General features: G+C 33.0%; 2 protein-coding genes across 4 annotated transcripts; one reads left to right on the forward strand and one right to left on the reverse strand.

Moving 5' to 3' along the window:
- The first annotated feature begins 2,990 nt into the window (after positions 1 to 2,990).
- LOC145002010 (B-type cell cycle switch protein ccs52A-like) lies at positions 2,991 to 5,685 on the forward strand. The gene is made up of 9 exons (XM_078961328.1): positions 2,991 to 3,580; positions 3,696 to 3,818; positions 3,909 to 4,013; positions 4,096 to 4,338; positions 4,437 to 4,631; positions 4,732 to 4,833; positions 4,938 to 5,000; positions 5,122 to 5,190; positions 5,352 to 5,685. Exons 1-9 carry the CDS (start codon positions 3,119 to 3,121, stop codon positions 5,403 to 5,405), a joined length of 1,416 nt encoding a protein of 471 aa, XP_078817454.1. The 5' UTR covers positions 2,991 to 3,118; the 3' UTR covers positions 5,406 to 5,685.
- Positions 5,686 to 7,873: 2,188 nt separating this feature from the next.
- LOC144999582 (Cell cycle regulated microtubule associated protein) lies at positions 7,874 to 12,352 on the reverse strand. Of its 3 annotated transcripts, none has more exons than XR_013660913.1 (15): positions 11,937 to 12,352; positions 10,723 to 10,875; positions 10,462 to 10,657; positions 10,231 to 10,315; positions 10,086 to 10,136; positions 9,890 to 9,981; positions 9,717 to 9,792; positions 9,220 to 9,282; positions 9,057 to 9,140; positions 8,853 to 8,948; positions 8,712 to 8,777; positions 8,556 to 8,618; positions 8,393 to 8,464; positions 8,127 to 8,256; positions 7,874 to 8,046 (listed from the first exon to the last, which is right to left on the reverse strand). XR_013660913.1 is itself a non-coding variant. In XM_078958715.1 (15 exons), exons 1-15 carry the CDS (start codon positions 12,127 to 12,129, stop codon positions 8,028 to 8,030), a joined length of 1,449 nt encoding a protein of 482 aa, XP_078814841.1. In that variant the 5' UTR covers positions 12,130 to 12,349; the 3' UTR covers positions 7,874 to 8,027. The 3 variants fall into 3 exon arrangements, 2 of the variants coding, with proteins under 2 accessions (XP_078814841.1, XP_078814842.1); XM_078958715.1 differs by having other exon boundaries at positions 8,127 to 8,266; positions 11,937 to 12,349; XM_078958716.1 differs by lacking the exon at positions 8,853 to 8,948 and having other exon boundaries at positions 8,127 to 8,266; positions 11,937 to 12,351.
- Positions 12,353 to 20,014: the final 7,662 nt, after the last annotated feature.

Genomic DNA, 20,014 nt, shown 5'->3' on the forward strand with positions numbered 1-20,014 from the left:
AGATGTAATCATCCTAAGGGGGAGATAATTGTAACGCCCGTAGATTCAGGCTAGTTAATTTAGAGACGATAAGCGTCGAAAATGACTTTCTAATGGAAGATTATTAAGATGGAGTAATCTTAACTAAGTTGTAGCAGTCGTGACAAAGATTCCGAATATATAAAGAATACCAAAATCTAAGTTATAACAAAGAAGTTATAACATGTCGAAATTTCGTGACAGAACCGGCACGACACAGCACGACGTAAATAGTGAATTTACGATAGATCGATATTTGGCCTTAGCGATCTAAATGAAAGTCATAAAATACGTTAAACTGAGAGCGTGCATAAAAATAACGTCTAAATCTTACTTTGTATGAGGAAGTTATGATTTTTCTAAGTTTTAGCTTAGCGGTATGCAACCCAAAGTTCGAATATGAGATCGATTGGTTTGTAGCCGAAACAATCTAAACGAGAATCAAAGATCTCAACGATAATAGTGCAACGGAAGAAAGACAGACGAAAACGGACGTCAGATAAAGAAGTTATGAATTTCTAATGGAGTTTTCCTGTCCCGGCCTACTAAAAATAATATAATAAAAATAAAATCAAAATTTGATGATGGAGTCTAAACGAGAGTTATAGAGCATAATCTCATATTTGCGTGGATATAAAGAACGTCGAAAACGGAACTCGTGTGCGAAAGATATAAACTTCTGAAGTATGAGGCACGCTTACCAAAGGGGGAACACCCCGCGCTCAAATGGGGAATGCCCCGCGTTCGGAGCCCATAGCTTGTCCCGTCGCATGTCAAGTCCGAAGTTCGTAAGCCATGATGCATGGCAAAACGCACTGCGTTCGTCCACGGAACGCGTCGCGTTCATTCAAGGAACGTGTTGCGTTCGAGACCAGATTCACCCTATAAATAGATCACAAGGACAGTCGAGTTTGGTTGCCAAATTTCTTCCCTCTCACCCGTATTACCTCATTTTATGTGCAAGCTATATCCCCGAAGCCTCGGTATCAATCCCGACACCTGAAGCAAGTCCCAAAGCCCCGAAGATCCCGGGAAGTAAGGTTTCCGAGCCGAAACTCTGCCCACAAGAGGCCCGATTTTCAATGAAGCATCCCAGTTTCACGGAAGAATTCTACATTTAGAGTCGTAGTGTTGTTCGATCATCGTATTATCAAGTGAGTGTGTAGTTACTTTCTTCTAACACGTAGATATGAAGTATTTGCTATGAAGTACGTGTTGTGTTTATACATTGTTTGTTTACTTGATATGGATGTTGAAATAATGTTTTATACAGGTTTTAAAATATTTAAACTATATATGTGTTTGCATCTACAAATATGTTGGGTAGAACATGGGAAGATGAAATAGTTGATGTGAGACGAAATAATAAGTATTTGTTAATTCAATGTGTTCATTAGGTATTTTTGAACTCTATGTGTTCAATTGGTGTTTTTGAACTCTATGTGTTCAATTGGTGTTTTTGAACTCAATGTGTTCATCAAGTATTTTAAACTCTTTGTGTTCACTTGTGAAGTTCCTTCCATTTGCTCTTTCCATTTTGGAACATCTTTCAATTTTAGTCACAGTTTCACATATGGAAACCCTTTGCAGGTTGGTGTTGTTTTTTCAAATTGATCCAACGTCTCCTTAAAGACATCGAAATCGTTTGACCTACTTTTGTGTAATTTTTTTAGATTGTTGTAATTTCTTCCAAATTCGATGCATTTTAGTCGCAAATCGTGCTATTTCGAGCTAATTTGGTCGAGATTTTAAGTTTCACCTCCCACTAACTCATAGAACACACTTCAAACTTTCTCTCGTTAACAAGTATAGGTTTGTGAATCTCCTTCAATTAGGTCTTGGGAAGCCGATACCCATGCATCTGCTAACTTATTTTCTTCCTATTTTGTCCATGGTACTCTTTCGAGTGTATTGGTTCAAGTCGAGTTGTTTTTTCCTTTTTGGGTTTTGGTGGTGGGGGTGAAGGTTGCTCTTCCGAAACAAAATCTGGTGAATGAGGGGGTTGTGACGCTTGTGGTTGGAATTGTTGATATTATTGGAATTATTGTTGATAGGCCGGAAAAGGTTGGAATTGTTGTTGGAAAAGTGATGTTTTTTGAATATGGGAACTGATTTAGAGCAAATTCACAAAACCACCTTGTGGTGATTCAATGGTCGGGAATTGGCGGAGAATTGTATCTAACATAAAATCGTTATCGGGTTTGCAGTTTTGATAGTTTGGGGGGGTATTTTGATTATGATCATGCTTTTTTTGTTGTAAAAAGGTTATGTGTAATTGTGTAACAGAGAAAGAAAATAATGGTGTAAAAATGAGGTTGTAAAGTAAGCTATTTATAGGTAAAATTGTTGTGTGAAAAAAATAAAAAATTGGTCATTGGAACAGCTAGTCAAACGGTCGAATTCTCCAAACACTCACATCGTCTTCCCCACCACAAAAACCTGACAACAATAGGTCGGGGTGGTGTGTACGGACCACAGGCCGTTTCGTGGACGGTGTTTCAGATGGTCTTATAACAACTATACAAATTTAAAAAATAAAAAATAAAAAAAAAATAGACGGAACATACAAATTACTTAAAACCACATGATGATTCTTGTAATTTACTTAGAGTTAACCATTTGGGTTGTAGTGACTTGGTAAAACATATAGAATATATGGTGGATAACATATTGACCCATATTTAAATCCTGACACTACTCAATCTCTGTGACCATAGGGATTCATCTGTAGTAACTCCAGAGCATGAGACGTTGCGCGAAAACCGGCCCAAAAACACTCATTAGGAAAGTTCCATTACCAAAAAATGTTATCCAGAGTTATATAAAGCGTAAAATATACAAATATGTATCGGAGATACGAGTAAATTTATTGTAAAATCATAATAACATAAATAATTTTAAAAATAACAAAAAACATTAATAATATTATATACCCTTTTCTGGAATCCTTCCAACAAGTAAACGTCGGGCAGCCGGGCAGATAAGTCGCCATGGTTTGTTGTTTTCCGCGGCAATTTTCCTACCCGTCTACCATTCCCGGGTAAATAGCCTGCCGCTTTCGATTACGATCGATCAACAATCCCACAAACTCAACTCCAAGATGAACGATGAATCTTCATCTCATTGTCAAATCCCATCACCAAAACCCACAACCCCATCTTCTCTAAATTATTACCACCCATCTCCATCACGCACCATCTACAGTGATCGATTTATCCCCTCTCGATCCGCATCAAATTTCGCCCTATTTGGCTTGTCTACTCCGCCACCGTCCGACGGAGGCGCTGAGAACGACACTTCTTCTTCATCAGCCGCCTACACTTCCCTTTTGAGAAAGGCATTGTTTGGGTCGGATCTGGGATTCGTTCCTCCCAGTACACCTGATAAGAAGAACTCTCCAGTGACTACTACTACTCCAGTAAACCGGAATATTTTTCGCTTCAAGAGTGAGACTAGGCAATCGTTGCATTCGCTGTCTCCGTTTGGATTTGATAATGAGTTGCCTGGGGTTAGTCATCGACCTGCTAAAGCTCGACGAATTGTTCCCAGATCTCCCTATAAGGTCAGTACTCCAGCCAATCACTCTAAATCTGTGTTAACTTGATGACATTGGGTTCTAATCATTTGGATATTTTAGTACTAGAAGCTCACATTGGCTCCTAATCATTTGATTTTAGGTTCTAGATGCACCAGCATTGCAAGATGATTTTTACCTAAATCTTGTGGATTGGTCTTCTCATAATATCTTGGCTGTGGGATTGAGCAATTGTGTTTACTTATGGAATGCCTCTAGTAGTAAGGTAAATTGACCAAAATCATCAACTCTTTTGACTTATGCTTTCATGATCATCTAAATCAACATTCAAAGCTAAAACTCCATGAAAAAACAGGTTACAAAATTATGTGATTTGGGCATTGATGAAACAGTCTGTTCAGTTGGGTGGTCACAACAAGGAACAACTCTTGCAGTTGGAACTAGCAATGGAGAAGTCCAGGTAATGTTATATTAATCTTATTCAATTTTATTATATAAAATCTACTTTCTTTACAAAAACCTAACCAAGTTTCTGAATTCAGATATGGGATGTGTTTGGATGCAAGAAAGTTAGAACCATGGAAGGACACAGATCACGTGTTGGAGCCTTGGCTTGGAATTCATCCATGTTATCTTCAGGAAGCCGTGATAAAAGTGTTCTTCAACGGGACCCACGTGTAGAACAAGATTTTGTTAGTAAGTTAAATGGTCATAAATCAGAAGTGTGTGGACTCAAATGGTCTTATGATAATCGCGAATTAGCATCAGGGGGAAACGATAATCGGGTATGTATGCACTTATAATCACTTTCCACAAAATAACAATCTTTTTTTTTTATAATACACAGTTGAGAATTAATGTAATTAATCTTTCTTGTGTTTAGCTTTTTGTTTGGAATCAACATTCAACACAACCTGTTTTGAAATACTGTGAACACACCGCTGCTGTGAAAGCAATTGCGTGGTCCCCACATCTTTATGGACTTTTGGCTTCCGGTGGCGGCACTGCTGACCGGTGTATCAGATTTTGGAACACAACCACCAATTCTCACCTGAGCTGTGTGGATACCGGTAGTCAGGTAAATCTAACATTTCTTTTTTTACAAAAACAGATGCAAGATTTGTACTTTTTTAAATCTTTTCTTGAATCCAATAAAAGGGTGGTTGTTATTTTGTCAGGTGTGTAATCTTGTGTGGTCTAAGAATGGGAATGAACTTGTGAGCACACATGGATACTCTCAGAATCAAATTATAGTCTGGAAGTACCCTAATATGTCAAAGGTATCATCTTTTTCATCTGGGTTTGACTTTTTCTCTAAAATTGGAAGTTTGACTTTTTTGTGAAAAAGGGTGTGTATAAATGTGAATCTTGAATGGAATTGCAGTTGGCTACTCTTACTGGACATACATACAGAGTTCTTTACCTTGCAATCTCACCTGATGGACAGGTAATCTTATATGATATATAATGATATGATTAATTGTTAATTTGAAAAGAATTCATTTGAAGTTGTTTAAATACAGTTGACAGATTGTTTAATGGTTTTAAAATTTTAACTGGTTATGCAGACGATTGTGACTGGAGCTGGAGATGAAACACTTAGATTTTGGAATGCATTTCCTTCTCCTAAATCTCAGGTAAGTTTTAACATTTTGACACTTTGACTTTTTGAGTCAAAAAGACTTGAATTCAAGTTTAAAATTACATGAATTGATTGTATGAGAAACCACCCATGTAAGCATATAATTAGTACTACTATTTATAATGACAAAATTGGTAATTGAATTTATGAATGCAGAACAATGAGAGTGCAATTGGAGCATCATCTTTTGGAAGAACACATATACGTTAAGCTGAGTTTGGTTTTTGATGTGTTGTGAAAAAGAAGTTATTGGTCATAGCTTATGACTTAAATGAGTGATACACCACAAGCAGAAAGAGTTGACAATTTAGAAGCTAAAAAGGTCAGATTTTGAAGAGGTTTGTGATCTGGATTAAGATTAAACTTTAAAGATGTATGACCTATTGCTCCTCACTTGTGAAGCTCAAGTTTCTTGATCTTGTTGGATTTTGTGTAAATAATCATATCAATACTATAATTTTTATATTAATACCAATATTAACTTTTGACATGTTTGTGTTTTAGTTTTGAGCCTAATGTTGTTGAGTCAGGATTAGTAAAATTAACTTGAAATCTAATAAGCTTTTCTAACATAGTAATGATGGTGCTATTACTATCATCAAGGTGGCCCAATGTTGCTATTCTACCTTGGCGATTTGGTGGAATTGGAATTTATTTTAGACTGTTATCTAATACAAGCCATGTAGTGTATGCAAATTGCAAACGTGCATAATAGTCATGCTCCATCATATGTCCGAAAATTAATAGTCAATTTTACCATGTTTCACCCCATATTTTCTAATAAGTATCATGTAAGAGAGAAGTTAATATATATGAGATAGAAACGAGATTAAAAAATGTAGGTAATAGGATGGTTAGTTGAACAAAAAGGGAGTCACGATTAATGGCATTAGGGCATCCATTGTTTATTTTTTGATCGGTTGTCATTTTGTGTCATGTCAATCACACTTCATTCACTCCCTCCATTTTCATATCATGGTATACACAATGTTTAACATTATATATAAGTCTTAATCATCCTTAATAAATAAAGGTTTTTTTTTTACCATTTGTCCTCTTCTCATTCATTTGGACACATGGTATTTTTTAGATTTTTTAAATTTTCTATTTTCCATTTGTCATTTTATTGTATTTTTCATTTTATTAAATTAAAATTCCATGTTTAATGTGTAAGGTAACATATATATATATATATATATATATATATATATATATATATATATATATATATATATATATATATATATATATATATATATATATAGTATTTATTAAAAAAGAGTTTATAATATATATAATGTATTCAATACATTAAAGTCTCATTAATTTTAATAATTCAAAATTTTCTCATTTTTCTTATAAATTCAAACTTTTCAAATTGTTAAAATTTTATATTTGTTTTTTTTTAATTAAACCCATGTAATACATGGGTCTCACACCTAGTACACAATATACAACAGGGATGAAAATACTAGCTTAGAACCCGCTCACAGGCAGGTGAACATGGTGGAGGTAATCCTTCCCTACCAACTAACTGTCATATCAGCTCTACGACATCTTTTCTTTATCATCTCTCTTCCATCTTTCTCAACCAACAACACATAAAAATTATATATTTTCCGACTCACTCAATTTTTAATTTTAAAATAAATACAAACTAATAAAAATTATACAAAACTAATTTACAAAATATTAAAAATATACAAACTAATTTAAAAACATATAAAATTATTTTGATGCAAGTCTTGAAACAAAAGGTACAAGTAATCATGGATTTAATGGTTGAACAGGTTGCTTAACCCACATATCACCCTACCAACCGTGATCCATTGGTGAGGGAATCACAACTTAGAGGTAGGTATCAATGGTACCTTCCTGCAATACTCCATTCTCCCTAACACATCGTCTTTGTTAGAGTCAGTTTAGGGGAGATTTGAATAATAAAGTGTGATTTCATGAAAGGTGGCTCCTAAAGTTAGATAGCATTACATCCAAATGTATGAAATATTTGATAGTCTAGACTCGTATAAAGTGAAAATGGTAGGACGAAAAATGTTGAGTATTTGGGAACGAATATCATTTCTTAAAGTACGGATTATGAAACTATGCTCCCATTATATGGACTTGGTTAGTAAGGAATTTTAGACCCGAAATCTCTATATATAACCAACTCTTGTTATTATAAACCTCAACTATATTATCAGTAAAACACTTTCTCCATCTCTGGTTAATCTTCTATATGAAAGTTACACCATCTCATATTCTCATTGATCACGTGAATCATCACATAAATATCATGTGTACCTTTTCTTGTACTTCAATATATGTGGATTGTTCATTTTCCTAAAAATACATCCACATAAACTCGCCGGCAAAAGTACTACAAAATGATCATCTGAGTATGATTAGAAAGACTACAAACATTACAACGCCAATCTTATTGAGTTTATTGAGGAATAAATTTTTTTTAAAAAAAATACGAAAGTCATATTCTTGAATGCCATGTCAGACTCAAGAAATAAGTCAGTCTTCTTTCAGTACATCAAATTAATTAAAATGTCCCAAAGGACCAAGTGTGGTCAATTCTTGTGTTAGCATTTTAATTCTAGTCCTCTTGGTTTTTGTCTGAATGCAAAGTTAATTCCACTTTATTTTTCTTTCTTTTTTGAGACAAAATATGCTCTCAAATCATTTTTTATATTTTTTTAAACTAGAAAGAAACCAACAAAAGCTGTACATCTTTGGTTTTTCTTACATTTTATTAACACGTGATCATAATCTTTTTCTTCTTCCATCAATGACATGGTTGGTTTTCGATCATCAATCGTCATGTTAACGAATCCCCAAATTTCTGTTCCAAATTATATAACAATTAACATCCGATACCTATAAATTCACAACAATTTTATGTGCATTTTTTTTCATGTTCACCTGCTAATTGTTGATAATGGAGTAATGCCTTCAGTGATAGCTGAATTGCTGTCAAAATGAACTTGTTTTGATGATGTCATTCTGTGGTTTACTATCTCACTTTGTTGTTGAAAGGAGCATACTCTGTTTTCTTTTGAACCCTTGTGCCAAAATAATACAAAATTTAGTAAAAATGTATATACATAAATAAATAAAATATTTATAGTTTAAAAACAAAAATCCAAATTTAATTAATTATGGTGTTATAAATGGGGATCGAAAATAACCTTCATAAAAATAGACTGATGTCTAGTCCTAGGCCTAGGCCTATTCAATTCAGAACCAGAATCCAATGTGAGCTGCAAATTACAAAAAATAAAATTTAAATGTTAGATTCAAGGTTTAGGGTTTAAGGTTAAGGGTTTAGGGTTTAGGGTTTCGGGTTCATACCTTGTTAAAGAGATCAATTGGTGGGGCATTTTGAGCTCTTTTTTCAGTTTGAAAATTAAATTCCTGAAAAAATATTTTAAAAAAATGGAATTTTTTATGATATTATTAAAGGAAGAAATAATTGAAAAGTGGAATTGTATTATGAGAAACTACTACCATAGCTACTGTTGTCTCCCTCTTGCTACTTCTAAAAACTCCTAGATCTCCTTTACTTGAAAATATCTACATTCAAAAAAATTACGCATTATTTTTTTAATTATTTGAATAATTGTATTATATAGAAATAAAAATAATTACTTTTTTGTTGAGAGGTAATGCTTTAAATCTTGAAATTGTTTCACAATCTTCTTGTTTACTTTCTGTCGCAAAGGAAAATCTAGGCTTCTGTGGTACCTTTATAATATTAATACACAACTTTTTAAATTACATCATTTTTATATTTTTAATTATTCTTTTTTTTTTATTCAAATATAAAAATTTAAGATATGATGTGCTTTCAACCTTTATGTTGTTGCAGTATGATGAAGTTGATGGAACTGCAGCAGTGTTTTGTGCAGCTCTCTCTGTTGTCTTCAAGTGAAATTCCTGGTAAAAATATAAAATATAATATTGCCACAAAAATAAATTAATTAATTAAATATTAGAAGATTAATTATCAGCATACTTGAAATTCTGGTAGCTGAGGAGTGCTTCTTTTCTGTTGTAACAATGAAGGTGTCTCAAAAATCTGCACGTGATCAATTAAATATATAAAAACATAACCTTAAAATATACAAAAAAAATTTTAATCTTTTTGTTTTGTGAAATATCAACGAAAACAATGTACACAAACAACATGCTGTCAGTGTGATGCTTAAATTCACAGTACACTTCAATAACATTATTTTAAGAGTAAATTACATATTTGGTCCCTGAGTATAGCTGATTTTTTCAGTTTTGGTCCCCAAAAGTTTTCCTTGCAATTTTGATCCTTATTTGAAGGTTTTATAACACTTTTGGGACCAAAATAGACATTTTACTTGGATCCGGGGCCAAAAAATGTTACAAGCACCTCAGTTGAGGACCAAAATTGCAAAAATAAGCTATTCTCAGGGACCAAAAATGTAATTTACTCAAATCTTAAAGAAATTAAGTTAGTTATGCACAAAATAAAATACAAACTTTTCTATTGAGTGGAAGGGCTCTAAACCCATGAGCTCTTGAAGCTACATTTTCGTTTCCAGTATCGCCCTTTTGCCTGACACCAAAAGATATTCAATTAAATGTTAGTAAATAAAAAATATAAAAATGTAAAAAATCTTTAAAATAATAGTGAGATGTGGATTTATAATAACCTTATCCTTTGTGACCTTTGTGCCCTTTTAGCTGTTGCAAGATCAGGTGGTCTAGGAACAGTAATATGCAACTTACTATCCATGCCACCTTCCTATATAACCATAAAAATAAAAAAATAAATTAAAAACTAAAAAAAAAAAGTTCTAAAAAATCATTCACAAGATCAAATGAACCACTTATAATATGTATGTTAACCTTTTTTGGTGCCTTGTGGATAAAATTAGCTTGTTGCTTTGTGTCAGTGACCTGAAATTTAAATTTATAGGCATCAAGTATTTATCCTTTAATATAAAAAGTGTGCAGAAATGTTTCATTACAATGATAAAAGGGTATTTCTGACCTTACACAACAGGCCTCCCTCGAGCTTTTGTCTTTTGGCTGCTTGACCTTCTACATTTATAGAACTGTTACCCGATTTTTGAACCCTAACACACAATGATATAAAGTTTTTTCAAATTTATGGTTTATAAAACAATAAAAGCTTATCTTGTTTGATTCTTTTTCCATTCCTAACAGTTATTAAGAAGCATGATCACAAGAACAATTTCAATTTCAGCAGTATAATTAATACCTGGAATGATTATTTTGTTTAGCTAATTGACTTGCAGTAGGTTTCATTAAAGTTGAGGTTCTTGGAAAACTTGGTTTCAAATTTGATTTTGTCTTAGATTTATAATTATCATTTCTTCTAGGTTGTTGCTTCTGGAAGGTTTGTAGACAGTAACTTTTTAAGTCCAAAGAAACTCCCCCATTCGCCACATCATCATCTGTAAAATAGTTATCAGTTGACCTTATTAGTCCTTATTTACAATAAGGGTACAATAGTCAATACCTGTGTTGGTCTTGGTCAAAGCCAATGAAGAACCCTCTTGAGCTCTTACAACATTAGAGACATTATCCAACTGATTTGTGTTAAAACCTTTTGATTCTGTATGAATGTTGGCATTTTCATTTTGCTCTCTTGAAATTAATCTAACTGCAAATGCTGAAATAAAAAAAAAATGTGGTAAAGAAGTCAAAAAACTGTGTACTATTGAGCCTATGACAGTGAAAGCAGTATACATATTTTTATAAAACTTATAAGAACAAGAATCTGGAACAGATATGATGCATATAGAGACAAGAAATGGCATCATTAACAGAAGATAGAGAGTGGCTAGAAATGTGCTTCCTTTAAAACCTAAATAAATTGACCATTGATGAATTTGGGATGTAATCATGACTAAAACTGGCAAGTCAAATTACTACTAGCAATAATACAATTTCAAAAAGGGCAACCAATTCATATAGTAAACCAGAACTAGAAAATAACCACATCTGTGAGAAGAACTCAAAGTTAGTAACTGGTGATTGGGACCACTTATTAGTTAGAATGGTAAATTTTGTCTTTCTGCAATCATATGGACCACAAACCCAAGATATATACATCAGCTTGACCTGCATGAGCCAGTGATTTAGTGACTACACCAAACTAGCAAACACTATACAAATTTCCATGATCAGATTACGAAACCACAAGGTGCATCCCTGTGAAATTACTTTTCAAATGTCATTGCAGAAGAATGGATATGTTGAGACTTTTTAGGTCAAACCTTATACTTTCAAATTCGAAATTAACCTGAATGATCTACCAAATTTAACCTAAAACTAGTTTCTGAGATTAGGAATTTCATAAAGTTACATGTAACTACCGGTATTTTTCTTGAAATCAATCAATTTTGGACCTAAATAATTTACGAGTAACCTCAAAAGTCAAACACTAGGGAGCGTGTATATGTGAACTGGAAAAAAAAATTCAATAAGTTCAGCTCGGCTTAGGTGCGATACTGTTTCCCCTATTTACAGGTGTAACAAAACGATCGATATCATGAACAATGAGAATCTCCAGCAAATGATGTTTATAAAAAAAACATTGAACATCTCCAGGAATGCTTATGATCTATCGGTGTAAAAATCAGCTAAAACCTATAATAACTACTCATAATCAGGCACAAAAAACGGAGCACAAGCATAAAACAGCAATGTATACAGATTTCAACAACTTACGCGAAGGCGGATAGCTTTCAACGGACTCAAACCACATTTCAGCTTCACGAGCTTCTACCGTCGACTCCTCCCTTGTAAAATCAAAGAACCGCGCAGCTTCAAACTCGTAATCTAGATCGATTTCCACAGCTGTAAACGTAAACTCCACACCGATATTACCACTACTACTATCATCCTCCATTTCCACCTCCATTCTCAAAACTCTATCTCTCTCTCTCTCTCTCTCTAGAAAACCTGTGATTTTGGCTTTTCTTCACAAAAGCTGAGAAGTTTTGGGGATTGTGTTGCAGTGAACACAGCAATACGCGCAGAAGTGTGTTCCTGTAGGTATACAACTATACATACAGACTTGTGTATCTATAGATTAGGGGACTGTAGCAAGAGACAAGAAGGGTATTAAAAGAGATTTGGAATTTGAATAGATGTGGGGTTTCTAAAAGGAAGATAACGTTATGATTTTTGAAATGACGAGTATGCCCTCTAATCGATTTGTTTGAACGGGGTTTGTTTTATTCTTTTATTTTTTGGGTTTTATAAAACAAAATATTGAGAAATGTGTCTTCTTGGAATGTGATCGAATGAGAATTTTTTAAATTGGGAAATTTGATGAATGGAATACATAATGTATCATTTTGTTGTTTATATTTTTAGCAGATGAATTTTAAGTATTACACATATTTTATAGTCATATTCATAATTATTTTTAAATTTTTTTCAAATATACTCACAAGATAATAATGATCCCTATAATTTCTCATTTATATGATTAATATCCAAATCTTTGAAAAATCATATAGATTTTAACAAGTTTTGTTTTGTTTTGTTTTTTTCTTTTAACTTTAAATAATTATTTACTTTTAGAATCATTTCTACAACCAAAATACAACGATCATTTTTATATATCTTCTTTTTTTATTGAATTATTAAATATTAATAAATATCATCTTTAATCTATTTTATTTATATATTAATAAATATTGTTTTGATATATTATTAATTTTTTTCATTATATTTTTTTAATTTCTTTGTTATTGGATATTTTAATCGGACTATCATATATGAATAAGAATTAATTTTAATATATAATATTTATATATTAATAAATATTAATATATTAGATTATTAATTTATTTTAGTTAATTTTTTATCTGAGTAATTCTTTTCTGTTGGATTATTATATATTAATAAATACTATTTTTAATTTACAATATTTATATCTTAATAAATACTACATTATCAAATTATTAATTTCTTTCAGTTAATTATTTTAATTCTTTTTTTTTATTAATTATTTTTTATTGAAATATTACTTTTAATTTATTACTTTTTATATAATAAATATTATTTATTTTATTATAAATTTATTTTTATTGTAAAATATTAATTCTTGTTAATTTTATTAGTTTCACTACAAATTTATCGGAATACGCGAAAGTGTCGTCTTCTCATCAACTAAAATCGTTAGGATCACCGCCAAAATCCTTCATCGGAGGTCCGACGAAACCCTACTAACTTTTTCAATCCAACATCCGTGGTAGCCACCTGCGACAACATCTTCACAATCCGCTGAAATCCTCCATATCATACACAATGCGCAACAAACTCCTATAAACATTAAAAGTTGTACTGGTGTTATCGCATGTGACTATCGTCCTCATTGGTTGTAAAAGGTTGGTGGGTTTCTGTCCGACCTCCGATAAAGATGTTTTGTGGTGATCCTGACTATTTTCGATGATGAAAGGCAACACTTTCGTGTATTTTGACGACTTTGTGGTGGAACTAATAAAATTAAAAAGAACTAATAATAAATAAATTAATAAACTAATAATCCAACAAAATAATATTTATATAATAATAATAATAATAATAATAATAATAGTAATATAATTAAAGTAATATTTCAATAAAAAAATTAAGCCAAAATAAAAAAGAATTAAAAAATTAACTAAAAGAAATTAGTAATCTAATAATATAATATTAATTAGGATATCAATATTATAAATTAAATTAAAAGTAATATTCATTTAGTATATAATAATAAAAAATAATTACTCCAATAAAAAATTAACTAAAAACAAAAAAATAAAAAATTTTAGTTAAAAGAAATTAATAATATAGTAAAAAAATATTTATTAATATATATATATAATATATTAAAAATAGTATTTATTAATATATAATAATTCAATAAAAATAAAAAGAATATATGTAGAAATGGTCATTGTAGTTTGCTTGCAGAAATGGTCCATGAGGGTAAAATAAGCATTTTAAAAAAGTTAACAGTCAAGCTGTGAAAGTTAACGGAAGAAAGATTAAAACTAAAAAAAAAAACTTTTTTAAAATGACCAAATCTACAACTTTTTAAAGGTTTGGATCTTAACCACATAGAATAAAAAAATATAAGGATCATATCTATTAGCATTTAATTCATTTTATTATGATCACTAATATTAAAATTTTCAATGATTTGTTCGATTTAATACCAAAATCACACTTTGTAAGCTTTTATCAAAAATAAATGAAAATTATCATAATGAACACTATTTAAATTTTAGAAGTATATATATATATATATATATATATATATATATATATATATATATATATATATATATATATATATATATATATATATATATATATATATATATGGGGCTAGGTTATAACGTGTATCACATCTATTGTGTGATTGTAAGGATAATTCTAGACCAATAGATGAATAGAATAAACGATCTTGATTTGAAGGTCTATGGTATTACAATGGAATATCATGTACCATATAATAACTTAAGTTTTAGTATAAGGGTATTTTAGTCAATTAAACTACATTTAAAAAAAAATTGGATTTTAAGGGGTAATTAATTCTCTTAATTTTAAAAATCTATTTTTAATATATTATAATTCTTTTATTTCAAACATTCTCACGAATATATGTTTATGAGATTCTTGAAACATAATAACATTCTAACAGAATGCATATTTTGTCAGTCTGAACTTCTTGAATAATAACAAATTATTTAATAATTAGGTGAATAATACCAACATTCTTATATATTTGTAGATAATTTTACTTAAATATATATCCATAAATATTCTTGCAGATTAAAAACCTTATAACACTTATACATATATTCTAATAGAACGTTATTAAAATGACTTAAATAAATATTCATACAATATTTTTATATATTCATATATATTCAAACTATTTCTATGTATCAAATCATTTATGGTTTCTTGAATGTCCAAATATTTGGTTTTCTGGGTTTAATCTTGGATTTCTCAATTGTTATTGGCTCCAGGTATCGAATCATTTATGGTTTCTTGAATGTCCAAATATTTGGTTTTATAGGTTTAATCTTGGATTTCTCAATCGTTAGTGGCTCTAAGGGTTGTCAAATAAATATATAAAGAATGTCAATATAAACTGTAATCAACATTTTAATATAATGTTTTGATGTGTGTTCTAATAAAATGAACATGTAAATATTGTAGTAGAATGATAAAGTAAAATATTCTAATAGTTAGCCACAACTCTGTTAAGACTTCCTATTCTTTGGTACAACATAAAAAATTCAACTCCCTCACCCCTAGATAGGAAGTGAGAAATTTCACTTTATGAAAAGATGAAGTCATGAGTATTATATGTAGTACAAAAAAATCAAAAATGAGACTAAACCTTTGATTGATTTATGTTGTTTATGTAAGATCCATAAAATTCATGCTAATTTTAAACCTTTTAAAACACTTTAAAAACCAATATTATTACAAAACATGTTTCCAAAATAGTATGATGTCAGAGTATCCCAGAATTAAATCATAAAAACATAAAATATGAGGAGTTGTACGATCACGCATTCACCTTCTCGCGATCATCAGAGGTACCTAAAACATGATCAATAACTATAACCTCGAAGCTTAGTGAGTTTCCCCAAAATACCAACGATATACAGATATAACCATATCATGTAACATATAAGCAAACAGCATGCATAATGAGCCATCAGTCTGACTGGACCGCCTCCCCAGGTCCTCCGTCTATCTGGACCGCTCTCTGAGCCTTCGGTACGTTTGGACCGCCCTCTCGGGGCCTTTAACCTATCTGGACCGTTCGTTGGGCCTTCGTCTTAACTAGATTTTCCTGGCCCAGTCTTGCAGTCTACCCGGTCCACCCAGGGTGTCTTGGCCTACTTCACACAGCATACCTACCTCAACCCTTTCCCCCAAACTAACAAACATATGCACATACATACAAACAAGTAAACATGCAGATCATGGCAACCATCCTATAACCAGGATACCGATCTAACCGACCTCTATCATAGCAACCATCCTATAACCAAGATACTAATAACCGATCTCTAACATAGAAACCATCCCATAACCAGGATACACATCGTAAAGCACAATGTGCAATAACCCGGATACAGATCCGAAAAGGGTCGACATTGGTGCCTTCGACCCTGCTAGTATGGTGAGGACAACTCACCTCGCAAATGTCGCACTGACGTGATAAGCTCAAACTCTCGAATCACAGCCACAGACTCCACCACCTATAATGGCCATAAGACCACTTCCATAAATTTCCAATTACCAAAATACCCCAAAAGTCAACTAGTAAATCCTTGGTCAAAGCCAATGTCAATGGTCAAGGTCAACAGTCCATGTTGACCCGACTCGTCAAGTGCAATTCACTGACTCGTCGAGTCCTTCCATAACTTGAGAAGTCGTGAAATCCCTAGTTAACTCGTCGAGTTTTATTGCAACCCGGTGAGTTCATGCCTGTCCAAATGTCGGGAAAACCCTAGCTGACTCGCCGAGTCATCCTACTGACAAGCCGAGTCCATGCATAAATTCTTTCACGACAATCTTCATCGGACTCGCCAAGTTGGCCATGCAACTCGACGAATCTCTTCAGTCCTTTCTCCATTCAGATGCTTTTAAGCCACCCAAAAGCTCCATATTATAGATCAAGCTTCCCAAGGCAGGTTTATCATGTAAAGTTGAAAACTTTACGTGCATGTAAGACTCTAAAGGCTTAAAATGTCAAATCCAAGCTTATAATGCGGTTTAACTCAAAAGGGAAGGTTCATACTTGCTAAATCTAGGTTCATTTGGGTCTATCAAGACAACCATCAAAAGTAGGGGGATTTGTGTTGTCGAAGTTCCAATACTGGAATGCCCGACTGGCTCCTACCCATGCTGTTGTTACAGCCGTTGTGGCTGCTGCGGCGGCCGCCTCAATGAGGGCTACATAACGATCATCGAAATACTCCACCATGGTGGTCTTGATAGACCCAAATGACTCCGGTAACTAAGCCCAGGACATGGCAGCCACCTCATCATGCAGGATCTCCCGGATCCTCGTGTCCATCTCGTCTGGCCCCATATGGCCGATAGTCTGGGGCACTGGGGGTGCCTCCTGTTCGCCGTCTCCTGATCCTGACCCGGATCCAGTCACAAATCGTCGAGTAACCACCATGCTGAAAACAAACCAGGAAGATATTCCATATAATAATCCGGGGACCAACCCCTAACAAAACCCTAGGGGTTGTGACTTCCTTGCTACGTGTATGGGTCCGGTGCTTTCAATAGTACGAGCTTATACTACCTTCCACACCTACTCATATTTGTCTCAAGTATCATCACAACGCCCTAAAACTATATGTAAGCATGTCATGCACTCAATCCTCATCCTAGAGGAAAGACTAAATATCCCATAACTGACAGACTCTTTCCAACAACCCATCCATGAAACTTTCACCAACCCTGCAACACTCGTGTATGCTAACCATACATAACGTTAGACCCTAAAGACTTTTGAATGCCTGATCCTACCCTAAACCCTTCATCAAACAAAAATAGGAAATAAGGCCAAACCAAACATTATGAGGCTATAAGATCTTAATTATGTATAGTCGTGATACATACACTAAGCAACTACAATAATGATGCCAATTTCATATAAGGAATGTCCCTACGCTATCATGCATCATTTCATCATGCAATTTTATCATGCAATTCCTGAAGATCCCTAGCTTAGTACTACCACGCTGTTCTAACATATCACATAAATCAAATAATCCGTAAAGTATTTTGGGGTTTACCCACAAGTTCCGACTGATCGTATACTTGCATCCTCCTTTATTATTTTGAAAACATTTTAAAAATTACCATTTTAAATCTTGTCCTCAGTTTAAGACTGGAGACACACGAGTGTTTCCTCCAATTCACTCAAACCAAGGTTCTGATACCAGCTTGTAACATCCATAAAATTCATGTCAAATTTAAACTTTTTAAAACATTTTTAAAACCAAGATTATTAAAAAACATGTTTCCAAAATAGTATGATGCCAGAGTATCCCAGAATCAAATCATAAAAACATAAAATATGAGGAGTTATATGATCACGCCTTCGTATTCCTGCGATCATCAGAGGTACCTGAAACATAATCAACAACTGTAAGCCCAAGAGGTATCAACGTCACGCATGTTGAGATCACCATCCGGGGAATCATTTATAAGAGACATAAAACCCTTGACATTCAGCCCATGATCTTCATATGCTTCCTTTTCTTCCACCTATTCTTCACGGTCCTCTTGCTTTGTAATGAAGGCTTTTAGCAGAGAGATGTTCTCCTTCTTCATGTGGGCCAACAACTTCTTGTACAAGACTTCATAACTCTTTGGGCTTTGAGCTTCTTGCTCCTCTTTGCAATCCATGGAAAAATGGTCAGGTCTTCCACAGTCAAAATAGTCACCTGAGTTTCTTTTCTCTGAAGTGGATCTCCTTGCTGAATTGCCTCCCTAAAACTAAGCTCCTCAAACTCCATTTGATCTGCTTTCTTCGTAATGTTTGTCAATAAGTGCAACGCTGACAATAAGTTCATCAGTAATTTCTTCACTACTTACTTCACTCTGATCAGAGTCATCCGAGTCGCTGATAAGATTCAATGTTTCCTTCTGAGAAACCAAAGCTACAGACTTTTCGTTGCTTGAGTCCTTCATGATGTCTTTACGAAGAGTTTTGGTCTATTCGTAATTTCGTATATTTCCGAACAAGGAGTTGAGATACATGAGATTAATCTTCTCATTGTTTTTAAGAACATCAAGGTGATGTTCCCAGCTTTTTCCAAGGAAATCCAAGATTTTTAAAACTAACTGAGAAGAGTGCTTGATGACTCCCAACATGTGCGTATCAATCACCAAACAATTAAACATGTTAAAGGTTTGAGTTAGAGATTCACCTTGCTAAACGAAAAAAAATGTTTATATCTCTGATTGAGGTTGTTGATGGTTGTATCCTGAAGCTCTAAAGTGCCTTCATAAGCCATGGTCAGTGTCTCCATCATCTCTTAAGTTGATTCACAGTTCTGAACTAAATGAAACACATGGTATGTAAGAGAGTTTCCTATGGCTGCTACCTACGACTTTGTTTTTTATGTTCATCCAAACACCAAACAATAGTTTTGTTAAGAGCATTACTCACCTACAGTTTTGGCCGAAAAAAATAATTTTTTTATATTGCACCACGAAACTATTGGACTATTTCCGAAACAATAGACAGTGTTTGATGGTCTACGATTTTATAGACTATTTTTAGCTACTCCAAATATTTGACTATTAAATAAAAAAATATTAGGTAAATTGATTGGTTTTGTTATTTTTCTCTAGGGATGAGTAGTTTTTCCCAAATCTCGATCCCGTACCGATACCGTACCGGAATCGGTAACGAACCGTACCGAATTTAAAAATATGGGACAGTATTTGGTCTTCAAAATACATGAAATTCGGGAATCGGTACCGCCGGTACCGGTACTAGTACCGAAAACCGATACCATTTCTGGTACCGGTACCGGTGATGTTAATTCGGTTCGGTACTCGGGATTGATTTTTGATCAAATTCGGTTTTCGAAAAATCGAGAACGATACGAATCGGTACCGGTTCCATCCCACGCTCATCCCTATTTTTCTCTACCGTTAATTATAATTATATTGATAATTTTGTTTATTTAGCGGTAAATGGCGATTTGAAAATCCGATGGGAAGGGTCTTGAGAAGCTAATTAACTTCTTGGG

This window comes from Lactuca saligna, chromosome 6 (assembly GCF_052625555.1).
Source record: "Lactuca saligna cultivar CGN05327 chromosome 6, ASM5262555v1, whole genome shotgun sequence".
NCBI lineage: Eukaryota > Viridiplantae > Streptophyta > Magnoliopsida > Asterales > Asteraceae > Lactuca > Lactuca saligna.

What these genes read in the sequence shown, in the direction of transcription:
- LOC144999582 (XM_078958715.1), bottom strand. Translation starts at nt 12,129, where the DNA reads ATGGAGGTGGAAATGGAGGATGATAGTAGTAGTGGTAATATCGGTGTG. An exon ending in TTTGACCAAGACCAACACAG is followed by an intron (nt 10,658 to 10,722) that starts GTATTGACTATT and finishes ACTATTTTACAG; the next exon opens with ATGATGATGTGGCGAATGGG. An exon ending in AAACAAAATAATCATTCCAG is followed by an intron (nt 10,316 to 10,461) that starts GTATTAATTATA and finishes ATTGTGTGTTAG; the next exon opens with GGTTCAAAAATCGGGTAACA.
- LOC145002010 (XM_078961328.1), top strand. Translation starts at nt 3,119, where the DNA reads ATGAACGATGAATCTTCATCTCATTGTCAAATCCCATCACCAAAACCC. An exon ending in GTGTGGATACCGGTAGTCAG is followed by an intron (nt 4,632 to 4,731) that starts GTAAATCTAACA and finishes TTATTTTGTCAG; the next exon opens with GTGTGTAATCTTGTGTGGTC. An exon ending in CAATCTCACCTGATGGACAG is followed by an intron (nt 5,001 to 5,121) that starts GTAATCTTATAT and finishes CTGGTTATGCAG; the next exon opens with ACGATTGTGACTGGAGCTGG.